Below are 13,547 nucleotides of genomic sequence, written 5' to 3'. Positions count from 1 at the left end.
GGTCACCAAAACGCAGAAATACACCTTCAAAACAATGTATTTTATGCTATTTTAGTTAGCTAGTTTGGCTATTTCAACTTATAGCAGGCTAATTTGTTGCTAGGTAAAACATTAACAATGACAATTAGATTTATAAAACATTTTTACCCACTTGAGGAAGTTTAGAGTTGTAATACAAAATATATAAGAGGTAAATTAAAAATCTGGCGAGGCTAAACAATGTAATTAATGCTATTTTAGCTAGCTAGCTCATGTTATTTCATTATGTAGTAGGCTAATTTGTTGCTAGGTAAAACAATAACAATGCCAAGATAATATGAAGATAATGTTTTGCACTCTACTATTGTATTTATATAGCATTTTAGTACGTAATTTATGCTAATTTATTCTAGCTCGTGTTTATATAGCCGGCATTTTTTTAGTTAAGTTAGTTTAGATTTGAAATACAAAATGTATAAAACTGCTAAACAATGTATATTATGCTATTTTAGCTAGCTAGCTCATGTTATCTCAGCATATAGTAGGCTAATTTGTTGCTAGGTAAAACAATAACAATACTAAATGAAGATTTTTATGAGGAAAGTTCAAAATCTGGTGTGGGTTGTCAAAAAAAAAAAAAATTTCAATATTCTAACCGAAATATTTCTAAAAACGTCACCAGGTCATTTTTGCCTCCATCAAAATTGGTTTAATTTCCCCTTTAAAATAATGGCGCGCATTCACAGGCGATAAAAATATGAAGTTAAACACGGCGAGATCAGAAGTTTTGTCTGGTTTCAACGTTTGTTGCTTTGGGTATCACCGTGTAAGGGACTCCATGTGAGAGGCAAAAGGGTGAGTTAGAGTGGGAGAACTGGGGGGAGGATGGGGGAGGTGGCCGGGGGTACCGGGAGTAGTGACAATTACAGCAATTATGTGTTATTGTGGACCATTATGCATTTTGTAGACTCTGAGATGTAGGCTTTCTCTGTAATTGCCGGCTTATGAAAGGCAGAATAATCACAAGCCAGTCAGCTACACGGGCTACGCGGGCTACCTAGGGCAACCGCCATTGGCTGCCATGGTAACAAAACATTTTGCCATAATGTCACTCTAGATGGCCGGGACAAGAGCATCGGGAGCAGGCAAATTAGTTAGGGGTAAGGGATGAGAGGGAGGGGGGTTGTCCACTTTTGGTCGGTACCCCCTTCCTCCACCAAGATGGCGTTAGACCGTAAACCAGGGGTTGGGAACCATTTTGAAAGAGAGAGTCAAAAACAATTCCTATTTTCAAATGTTATTCCTTATGAGACGTACTCACTATCTAAAAGTTAAAATACAGGAGATTTTGCAGTCATTTTATCACATTCATGTGGCTCCCGAGCCATAGGTTCCCTACCTTTGGTGTGGGGGGATGATGTGGGTGGTGGGGGAAGTTTTTTTGCCTTCAAGCATTGACTAGCATTGACCAACTGAGCTGACTGACAAACTTGAAGTGATGGGGGGTTGGGCAGAAGAAGCAGCTGATGTCAATGCACTGATTGCACTTGCAGGACACTTAGTATTGTGGAAAGAATTCCTCTATATGAAAAGCTACATTTTGTGGAATAGTTTGAAAGTCTTTATATTTAATCAAAAGCCTCTATTGTCATCATTACACAGTTGTGTAGAATGAAATGGGTGAAATATTAAACAAGAAAGGTGCTCTTAAATGGGTCAAAATGGTCAAAAGTTTAAACTTTGATGACCCATGTTTGTAATAGGTAAAAAAAATAGTCTTGAACTGGCTCTTGACAGTTTATAGCAGACAGGGGACGGTTTTGCAGAGGTGACAAAGGCACATACATAAGTGGAAAAGTTGAGTGGACGGGGGTTGGGATGGTGTGAGGGGGTGGGGGCAGCTTTTGGTTCGAGAAGTCCGGCCGGTACCGACCGAGCTGACAAACTTGAAGCAATGGGGGTTGGGCAAAAGAAGCACCTGATGCATATCCACTGATTGCACTCGCAGGACACTTAGTATTGCGGAAAGTTTCCTGTTCATGAAAACCTGCATTTTGTGAAATAGTTTGAAAGTCTTACAGGAATTTATGCCTATAAATTCATCTTATTCCAGAATTTTAGTTCACTTTCAGTGGTAACTATTAAGAGAAAAATAATATGGCGGAATTTTAGAAAAACATGAACAGTAGTTCTACTCTAAACGGGGCATTTAAGTTAATAAAAAACGGCTAATTTAAATTTCTCCGTCTGTGTTGTCTGTTGTAATTAAATCCGTACGTGTCTGACTGAGCGTCTGCTTTGGACGATAGTAGCATATTCTGGAATAGCCAACCTGAACAGTCTGGCCAGAATTGGGCCAAAAGGGGATTACATTGCCACTGCACCACTTCCTTCCTAGCTCTCCATGTAGCCCATATGCTACGGTGTGTACCCAAAGTGTGTATTTATCTGTCTGCATGGGGTGTTGTATTAGAGCTGTAACCATCAAAAACAGGTCAGCTTGCCCGCAGTAGCCACCAAATTCTATTCAAGTGCAATTTGTACCAGTTTCCAACCTATTTCTATGCTAATATCCATTTTTCTACTAGTTAATAATAGGACACACCCCCAAAAAATGATTAAGAGAACGTACCTCCTTGAGACATCCCATAAAGTTGTTGCTAACGGGAGATCCGGGTAAATCGGCCGTGCTTGGGCTCCCGCCAACGTAGAAAAAATCGTCCGAGCCTAACATGGTGTAGTCTTCCTGGGTGTAACCCGTTGTTGTTAAAATGCCATCCACTGATATCGTCACCTGTCGGAGAGAAGGAAGAGGTATTAGTAATATCCGAGCAGCGCGGTGATAAAGTGGTTTGGGTTGTCGGGCTCGCAGGGTCAAGATCGAGGGTTCGAACCCAGGTTTGGAAATTTTAAAGGGGAGTTTGTATGTTCTTTTGAGGCTTACGTGGGTTCTCTCTGGATAGTCCCACATCCCTAAAATGTGCATGCTAGGCTAAATGGATGCTAAATATTGTGTAGCTAGGAGTGTGGGCGTCGACTTTCGGAGTTCTGGGGTTGTGGGTTCGATTCTGGGTTGGCCCTCACTGTGTGGAGTTTGGCATGTTCTCCTTAGGGTTTCGTGGGTTTGCTTTGGGTATTCCGGTTTCCTCCTAGATCCCCAAAACATGCATGCTAGGCTAAATTGATGCTAAATATTAGCTAGCTATGAGGGTAAGCCTCACAGTTCTGGGATCGAGGGTTCAATCTCAAGTGGGTCCTCCCTGTGGGGAGTTTGCATGTTTACATGGGTTTTCTTCGGGTACTCCAATTCACTCCCCCCCAAAAATAACATGTATGCTAGGCTAATGAGATGCTAAATAGTCCTAGACCATTAATATGAAAGCTTCTGCCCCGCCATTAGCTTGCCACTCATTCAAGGTGTCCGTCGTAGTGGACTGGGATAGGCTCCAGCACCCCCCGCGGCCCTCGTGAGAAAAAGCAGTTGGAAAAATGAAGAAAGTAGAAGAAATAGCCCAAAGAAAAAGTACACAGCAAACCCCAAAATAGAGCAAAAATGAATGATTAATATCTACCAGACAATGGAGTGTGTTTTCCATGGGGTATCCGACACCTGATTGCTTCATAAAATAAAAGTAGTAGTAGTATTTTAGGCATCTGATGATACCACCCAACCCAAAAAATGATAATATAGTGTACAAGAACTTTCATTTTCTTACCTGTCGAAGATTGCGCGTGACTTTAACGTCATGCCAGGAATTGTCGTTGAATTTTCCGTTGATCGGCTCCACGATGGCTTCGAAGGCCCCGGAGCCCAGGTTGATCACCAGGGACACGGCGCCGTCCTTCAGCGCCAAGTTGACGTAGTCGGCCGATTTTCCCGTGTGGAGAATCAAACCGTTGCGTTGCCACGTCTTGAAGGAGAGCGTGATTTCGTCGCTGCTGCTCTGGATGGGGTTGAGGACCAGGTCGTAGCAGAAGTATTCCGAGCCGCGGAATGTCGCCACGTTCTCTTCCCTTGCTGTAATCAGGAAAAAAATACATAAAAATACCAGTGAAGGAGGAATAATACAAAATGATATCATGATATATGTACAAAAGTACCTCTACTTACAAAATGAATGGATTTTTCGTCAATGACGCAGTATTTTAACCCTAAATTCCTAAATTCTTCAAAATAAAAGACTAACTAAACCCTTTAATATTATCTAAGTGTCCATTTTTGTATGAAAGAAGTGGGAAATTAGATAAAGTGTTTTTTTTTAGTTTTTCAAAAGAATAACACGCATGCAAAAACATCTCTTGGGGCTAAGCTAACGTTAGCATACAAACATGCACATAAAAATCAGTTTTTGGTCAAATTATAGCACACAAACATGCATTTTTTTGTAAATATGACAGATATACGCAGGGAAAATGTGACTGAAAATGAAAACATGACAAGATGAGTAATGTTTTTAAGTACACAGACATTGGCTTTTGTCAAGGTTGCATCAAAACGTTGGTAAAGTCTACGTGGTTTTATTTTCTGCTGAAGCCATTTGCCATCCATTTTCCTTTAAACTTGACAAATCCTATTTCATCTCTTCGTATTAGCGTTATTACATGAATTCCTGGAGCTTTTCAATTACAGGTTTACGGAATAAGCACAAGGTGAAGTGGAAAGTGGAGTCGGTGACTAGAAAATATTTACCAAGTGTGTAAAGCGTCAATACTTTGATTTTTTTTGGAGGTATTGACAAAGGAAGTCGCTTTCCAGAATATAAAAATGCAAAAAAACAGTAAATCTGTGAGAAAACAAGAGAAGAGACTCATCGGAGGGAGTCTGGGGCGGGAAATGTGCGGGTGTGTGCGTGGGGAAGGTCAATAACAGGTAGGCCGGATAACATCAGTAATTTCAGTGTGCTGCTGGATTTCCATTTGTTCAGCAGTTTGAGCAATGGCGTCTTGCCTAGCGGAAGTCAACGGCCGGGTCACGTTTCTCTTCAGGGAAATGAAGGGCAAGTGTTAGCAAACGCGCACCCACATTTGGAATGGAAGTCAATGCGTCTATTGGCATTATATCAGGAGATTGAAAGCTTCACCATAAAGTCCACATATATATTATAAGGACTCAATATAATGAGTAGTCGGCATAAATTAGTTGTCAACATAGATAAGTAGTCAACTTGAAAAAGTTGTCATGTAAATAAGTTGTCAACATAATAAGTAGTCAACATAATAAGTAGTCAACATAATAAGTAGTCGACAAAAATAAGTAGTCTATAAAATAAGTAGTCAACATAGATTTAGAAGTATTCAAAATGAATAAGTCACATAAATAAGTAGTTAACATAGCAAGTAGTCAACATGAATAAGCAGTCACATTAATTACTCAACATAATAAGTAGTCAAGATAAATAAGTAGTCAACATAATTAGGTGGTGAACATAAGTAGTAGTCAACCAAAATATGTAGTGATCATTATAAGTAGTAAAAAAATAAGTAGTCAAAAAAATAAGTAGTCAAAAAAATAAGTAGTCAAAAAAATAAGTAGTCAAAAAATGAGTAGTCAACATAGATAAGTAGTCAAAAGGAATAAGTAGTCACATAAATAAGTAGTCAACCTAAGTACTTAACAAGTAGACACATAAATAAGTAGTCAACCTAAGTACTTAACAAGTAGTCACATATAAGTAAGTAGTCACCATAATAGATAGTCAACAAAAATAAGTAGTCAACATAGATAAGTATTTGACATGAATAAGTAGTCAACATAGATAAGTAGTCAGGTCCAAAAAGTGACTAAAGTGTTTACCAGCTACGTATGGACTTTTACAAGACAAGACATTAGTGTCAATGAGGTCCTCAGACACGAGTCTTGATGAGGTCCTCTACAATGCCGCAAAAGTGCCGTTAAGCACGCTGACAAACGGCTCTTGCAGACAAGCTGTCCTTCACTCTGTTTGTTTTGGATGGATGGATGGATGAGGATGGACGTTTAGGACAGGATGTGCATTCATGTGCATATGCCATCACAGCCGTCTACATGAGTGCACCTCCACACGTGCTTATCTTCCCACATAGCCACAAGAAAAGCGACACACACACACTTATACACACTTTTATACACACACACACACACACACACACACTCAAGCTAGCCAGCCGATAACTCCCCGGAATGACGGGGGAGCTTGGCTCTTTCCCTGGAGGCTTTTCATTTACTGCCCAACATAATGCCATATCCCCTGTACCCCCATCACCCCCCCCCCCCCCCCCACAAAACCACACACACACACATACACATCTATACACATAGATACACACACCCTCTTATTGGCTATTATCTGCACCGTCTGAGCCTGTGTTGATAGCTAATGAAGAGCCACGCTTGCCATTTGTCAGCTGATGGTTACCGTGGTGACGGGAGGATACTGGGCCAGATGCAGGAAGGAGGAGAGGACTGTTATTTAACCTCCAAAAGGACAGAATTAGGGATAATGGTGTGTTTTTGTTGCTTTTCGGGGGCAATTAGGATGGAGGGATACATCTAAGCTTATGTGTAGTTTTTTTGATGATGTTTATTTAATATTTGGAGGTCCATATTTGATATTTAGTGTCGTGTCGTGTTGGTTTGTCATGGGAAATAAAAAAATAGTATAATTCATATTACATAGTTTCTGTTTGGGGGGGGAAATGTGATTTAAATGGTAAGAAAAGCGAAAAATCGGTTCATAATTCATAAAATAATGCTTCTAAAATATGCCTTTGTCTCTGCTAATGACATTTTTTGCTTATTTATTTTGTCTCATTAATCTGTTGTGAACTCACATGGCTTAACTCGGATTGGACATTCATTGTTGGCATAACTTGTCCTGCATTGGCCCGAATATAAGACGATCCTGAATATAAGACGACCCCTGGTTTCTATAAATACTTTTTGACCACCAAATTCCATTTTTATACAGCAAATAATTACAATTAAGCTAATAATAACCTTTATCGCTGGCGAAGTAGCAAAACAAGTACACAATACTGGCCTTAAAGTCTGTTATTTGTTTTATTCCAGAATATTTTTGCCCCTTAATAAATAAAATGGTGTCAGACCCAATGCCGGTCTTCCCTGACGAGTCCCTGTTTCCCGTCTGATTTGTATTCCCGCGTGTCTGACGGATGGCTTGGCCTTTACCTCCGAGACGTAATTGCATTTGGAGAGCGCTAAACGACACGCGGGACGGAATAATCATAAACATGAGACTCATTTTTGAAGGACGCCGCCGCCGAGGTGCGATAGGAGAGCAGCCATTTCGTGCCGGCAGATCGCAATGGCGCCAATCAGATGTGGCGGGGCTAATGCCGTGTCGACGCCGCCACCCGATGATGGGACGCTTAGGTCTATTATAATGGGGAACGTAAGATCTCTCCCCAACAAGATGGAAGAGCTAACGGCGCTGACCAAACAACAAGGACAATATCGGAGCGCCTGCATTATCTGCTTCACGGAGACCTGGCTGGATGAGCGAATACCAGACTCTCTAATCTCCTTGGATGGCTTTCAGCTGGTGAGGGCGGACAGGGACCCTGAGGAGAGCGGTAGGAAGAAAGGTGGGGGACTAGCTGTCTTTATTAACAGTAGATGGTGCAGTCCTGGGCATATTACTGTGAAGGAGCAATTTTGCACTCGAAATATCGAGCTAGTAGCTGTTAGCATCAGGCCGTTTTACATCCCCCGGGAGTTCTCGCACGTCATCATAATAACTGTGTATATACCTCCCTCGGCCGATGCGGCAGTGGCTCGTGAGCTGCTCCACACTACTCTGTCCCGGCTACAGACGTCACACCCCCAGTCTCTCCTTCTTATCTCCGGTGATTTTAACCATGCTCCCTTGACTTCGACTCTCCCCACCTTCACTCAGTATGTGAAGTGCTGCACCAGGGAACAAAAAACTCTGGACCTGCTGTATGCCAACACAAAGGAGGCATACAGCTCAGCCCCCCTTCCCCCACTGGGCCGCTCAGACCACAACCTGGTCCATCTGATCCCCACCTACATCCCTATGGTGAGGAAAATAAAACCTACCACGAGGATCATACAAAGATGGACCGAGGAGACCAGCATGGTACTGAGGGACTGTTTTGAGACAACCGACTGGGAGGTGCTGTGCAAACCACATGGGGAAGACATCGACAGCTTGACCCACTGCATCACAGATTACATCAACTTCTGTGTGGAGAACATCGTACCCTCCAAGAAGGTCCGTTGTTACTCCAACAATAAGCCGTGGGTCACCAGGGATCTAAGGGCCCTCCTGAACAAGAAGAAGAGGGCTTTTAGGTCTGGGGAGAAGGAGAGTCTCAAAACGGTCCAGAAGGAGCTGAAGAGAGAGATAAGGAGGGGAAAGACCAGCTACAGGAGGAGGCTAGAGAAGCAACTCCAAAGAGGCAACACCAAAGAGGTCTGGAGGAGCTTGAGGACCATCTCGGGCCATGGAGGCAACAGTGGGAGAGGCCCGGAGTCCGGAGACGGGGAGTGGGCCAACGAACTGAATCAGTTCTTTAACAGATTCAGCCCTGCCCCTGCTCCCCTGACCCCCCAGACCAGAAGCAACTCTACCCCCTCGTTCTCCTCTTCCTCCCCCTCTTCCTCCCCCTCTTCCACCGGTCTCTGCATCACTGTCGATCAGGTGACAAAACAACTAAAGAAGATCGAGGCAAGGAAGGCTACCGGTCCGGACGGCCTCAGCTCCAGACTACTGAGAGAGTGTGCGGATCAGCTTGGCACAGTGATTCTGCATATTTTCAACCTCAGCCTCAGTCTGCAGAAGGTCCCCACCTTGTGGAAAACTTCCTGCGTGGTCCCAGTCCCAAAGACTGCGAACCCCAGGGAGCCAAACCACTTCAGGCCGGTAGCACTAACCTCTCACCTGATCAAGACACTGGAGAGGATCATCCTCAACCACCTGAGCCCCCTGATGAATGCAGAGCTGGACCCTCTGCAGTTCGCCTATCGTCCAGGCATTGGTGTGGAAGATGCTACCACCTACCTGATGCACAGGTCTCTTTCACACCTGGAGAACTCGGGAAGCACGGTGAGAATGATGTTTTTTGACCTCTCCAGCGCATTCAACACCATTCAGCCGGTCCTTCTGAGAGGGAAACTGGAGGTGGCTGGAGTAAGGAACCACCTAGCTGCATGGATCATCGACTTCCTCACCAACAGACCACAATACGTGAGACTCCAGGACTGTACGTCTGATGTGGTAACTTGCAGCACGGGGGCCCCACAAGGCACAGTGCTTTCCCCACTCCTCTTCTCCCTCTACACGTCAGACTTTAAACATAATACAGACACCTGCCACCTCCAGAAATTCTCCGACGACACCGCCATTGTTGGACGAGTGACTGACGGGAACGACCTGGAGTACAGGGGAGTCATCACAGCCTTTGTCGACTGGTGTAGGCAAAACCACCTGCACATCAACACCAGTAAGACAAAGGAAATGGTCGTTGACTTTCGGAGGACACCTCAACAGACCACTCAGGTGAACATCCAGGGTAAAGACATTGAAATCGTGGACAACTTGAAGTATCTGGGTGTTCACCTCAACAGTAGACTAGACTGGTCCACAAACATAGATGCCCTGTACAGAAGGGGCCAGAGCCGCCTCTACCTGTTGAGGAGCCTACGGTCCTTTGGTGTGTGCAGGTCACTGTTGAGGACCTTCTATGACACTGTGGTGGCATCTACTGTGTTTTATGCAGTGGTCTGTTGGGGAAGTGGGAGCACGGAGAGGGACAGGAACAGGCTGAACAAGCTGATCAGGAGGGCCAGCTCTGTTCTGGGCTGTCCTTTGGACTCTGTGGAGGAAGTGGGAGAGCGGAGGATGCTGACCAGGATGAGGTCCATCATGGACAGCACCTCCCACCCCCTGCATGAGTCTGTGGAGTCCCTCCAAAGCTCTTTCAGCAATAGACTGCTACACCCTCATTGCAGGAAGGAGCGCTTCCGCAGATCCTTCCTCCCATCAGCCGTCAGGCTCTTTAACTCAAAAAAGGCTGTGGGTTAGGACCTCCCGAATTTCGGATACAGTGTAGATGTGCTTGTATATATATGTATGTGTATGTATATATATATCTCACCAACACAGTTACCTATTTATATATTTATTCATGTATTTATTTATTAACTTACTATTAAGTACCCATTTGTGTATAATGCCTTTTCTATTCCTGCATCCTCACCCTCTTCCTATTGCAACAAAGAAATTTCCCGATTACGGGATGAATAAAGTTATCCAATCCAATCCAATCCAACCACTACTACTTACCACTACTACCACTACTACTTACCACTACTACCACTACTTATAACTACCACTACTACCACTCCCACCAATACTACTACCACAACGACTACTACCACCACAACGACTACTACCACCACAACTACTACTACCACTACTCTACCACTAATACCACTACCACTAATACCACTACCACTAATACCACTACCACTAATACCACTACCACTAATACCACTACCACTAATACCACTACCACTAATACCACTACCACTAATACCACTACCACTAATACCACTACCACTAATACCACCACTACAACCAATACTACTACTAAAACCACTACTACTACTACTACCACCGCTACAAATAATAATAAAGATAACAATAATAATGGCAACAACAATGAAGTCTGCAGCATCAAATCAAGTTTCCCAAAAGACCTCAATTTTTCCACATCGGCCAGAATGAAATGGAAGCGTCAACGCGTGGCGAGACGAAGGGGGAGTGGGGGTTCGTGGGTGGGGGGGGGGGGGGGGGGGTGTTGGCGGGGAGGCCTTTGGTGATTATTAGCGCTCCTCTGGGGCTTTTGACTGGGCCCCTGGAGAGAAAGAGGTTAATGCCACTTCGCCTCGGGATGCCTGCCGGAGGTCCATTGTGGATTTGGATAGTGGCAGCTCGCGGCTGCCTCTGACTGATAGATAGGCCTTCTCGCCTTCTCGCCTTCCCGCCGTCATGTCAAATCACTTACTATTTTCCTCGCACAAGCACCCCCACCCATGGCACTGGAGGTGGTTACACAAAGAGCACGGCGTTTTGGGGAAACACTAAAGCTAAAAAAGGTGGCCAATCCATGCCTTTGTCAAGATAAACGCTACTGAAATTAAGTGTACATAACGAATGGCTAACGCTATGCTAACAATTCCCTTAAAGTCAAGTCACTATGCAGAATATTAGTACAGTAGCAGACAGCCGAGTATCGGGGTGCCGCAGCTTGGCACTAAACATAACGCTTATGGGGGGGAAAACTGGAGATGATTAATGAAGCGGGGGCGTTACCGAGGCGGGCGGGCGGGCGGGCAGGCGCGAGTCATTGGTGCGTTGCGGAACCCTGGCCGACTTGATTGCCTTGTTTTTAGCAGCACCTCTGGCAGGCTTTTTCCCAGCATGCACCACGTTTTCCCTCTTGAAACAAAGCTCCTACCTCCCTCCCACACGCCATTAGTCATCGTTTTTTTGTTTACGGACGTAAGAGAAGAAATCTTGTGACATTTTGTGACTTGGATTCATGGGAATGTGTATTTTTTTTAGAGGAGTTAATTGATCAAAAAATATTTAGAAATGTGTCAGTATAAGCTTTCTCTGAATTTAAATGTATGATTTAACGTTAGCATGGAATTATCCTAGCATGCAGGATATTTGGGATGTGGGGGGAAAACAAAGTACCCAGAGAAAACCCACATAAACACTCAAAACTCCACACAAGAAGGTCTGAACCAGGAATCGAACCCTCGATCTGAAAACTGCGAGCCTGACACATGCAATCACTCATAGCTAGAAAATATTTAGCATCCAATTAGCCTAGCATGCTTATTTTTGGGATACGTGAGAAAAGCGGAGTACCCAGAGAAAACCCACACAAACACTCAAATTCAAAGCCAAGGAATATTTAGCATCCAATTAGCCTAGCATGCATGTTTCCAGGATTTAGGAGGAAAACAGAATACCCAGAAAAAAACCCACAAAAACACTCAAACTCCACACAGAAAAGTCCAAAATCAGGGTTCGAACCCTCGATCCCAGAACTGCGAGTCCGTCACACCAACCACTTTCCCACTAGACTGCCACCACAAATTTCAAAATAGCAATTTTAACACGGATCAAAAAGTGGACTGATTTAGAGCGCAACTGTCTTCATGAATAAAGATGAATGGGGCGGTCGAGCGGGAGGGAAGGGGGGTGCCGGAGACAGACAATGGGGACTAATGTGAATGGACAGGGGGATGATTATGGGGGGAGGAGGGGGGGTGCTTCAGTGCGGGTTCTGGAGCGAAAGAGATAAGGATGCCGTCTCTCTCACTCTCTGATTGGTCATGTGAGTGGCGTGTGGCGGCGAGCGGTGGCGAGCGGTGGCGAGCGGTGGCGAGCGGTGGCACCTGGCCCACGCAGATACCATGAGGTCCGCCTCAATAATCTGCTTGGCAAACACTTCCAGAAAGACCAATACAAATCGGACCAATAATCACATTTACTCAGGCAAGGTGTTCATGGAAAGATGATAGCCGCTAAAACGAAAAACACCCCAAACGTCATTGCGGGAATTTCACTGTAAAAGATTGCATCAAGGCACAAAATGGCGTTGTCACTTAGCAAAAGGGGGCTTCCATTGGAGATCTATTTAAAGGTGGTGGTGGACATCCTGGAGGACTGTCCTTCTATTGGGGGATTTCGTCTCAAAGTGTCCACAACATAAAAAGACAGGAAAATACTTTTAAAGGGATATGGGGTGGAAATCCTCACAAGGGTCACGGGGAGTGCTAGAGCCAAACCTTGCAACACTGGATTGGCAGTCAATGGCAGGGTACAAGGGGACAAAGGACAACAAATCATGTTTAACCAGCTAGCTTAGCCTAGCCTAGCACGTTTTTGGGATATGTGTGGAAACCGGAATACCCAGAGAAAAACCACATAGTTTGATTTTGAAATAAAATGAAAAATGATTTTGATCCGATTATATATCGCTTTGACTCGGTCGTAACCGCGGCAACCGTGACTTTGGTCGGAGAAGTTATCGCTAGTGCCCAATTTGAGGAGAATTACGTTGAAGGTGACCCGTGATCTTTTTCCCGCCCCGCCTCTGAAAAGGAGAAGGTCGGCGTTATCAGGCGCAGGCGGAGACGCGGGCGGAGTCGATAGAGATGGCGCGTGACGATGACTGAACATATCTATTAGCGGGAATGCCTATCCACCATTGATCTGCCCGGCAGACTTCTTTCACGTACAGTATTTGACGCAACATAAACATCTTCCAAAAGTGCGCCTTGTAATCCCATACACCTCATACATACATCTATATATCGGTTAATCATTGTATGGACTCCCCTTTAGCCCAGCTTCATCTACTTGATGTATAACACCCCCCTACAACTACTACTACTACTACTACTACTACAGCTCTGCCTAGTGGCCCTATAGCACAACCCTCTACTCCTAATACAATTACAGCTCCATCTAGTGAATGTATAAGACAACCCCCTACTACTACTACTACTACTACTACTACTACTA

At 44.4% G+C, this 13,547-nt stretch overlaps 1 protein-coding gene across 10 annotated transcripts in view; it reads right to left on the bottom strand.

The window, feature by feature from the left end:
- nrxn3a (neurexin 3a) overlaps positions 1 to 13,547 on the bottom strand; it is a 63,419-nt gene that overhangs the window by 36,432 nt on the left and 13,440 nt on the right. For all 10 annotated transcript variants that reach the window (XR_013328280.1, XR_013328282.1, XR_013328278.1 and 7 more), the window contains exons 6-7: positions 3,696 to 3,997; positions 2,612 to 2,773 (exon numbers count right to left, since the gene is read on the bottom strand). Coding sequence is in view for 5 of the 10 variants with exons in the window: in XM_077730710.1 (XP_077586836.1) it covers positions 2,612 to 2,773; positions 3,696 to 3,997 (464 nt within the window). In the remaining 5 variants the exon portion in view is untranslated. The remainder of the gene's footprint in view (positions 1 to 2,611; positions 2,774 to 3,695; positions 3,998 to 13,547) is intronic.

The sequence above is a fragment of the Stigmatopora nigra genome, chromosome 13 (assembly GCF_051989575.1).
Source record: "Stigmatopora nigra isolate UIUO_SnigA chromosome 13, RoL_Snig_1.1, whole genome shotgun sequence".
NCBI classification, from domain to species: domain Eukaryota; kingdom Metazoa; phylum Chordata; class Actinopteri; order Syngnathiformes; family Syngnathidae; genus Stigmatopora; species Stigmatopora nigra.
The sequence above is the reverse complement of the archived record's forward strand: the minus strand, read 5'-3'. Positions and strand labels throughout refer to the sequence as shown.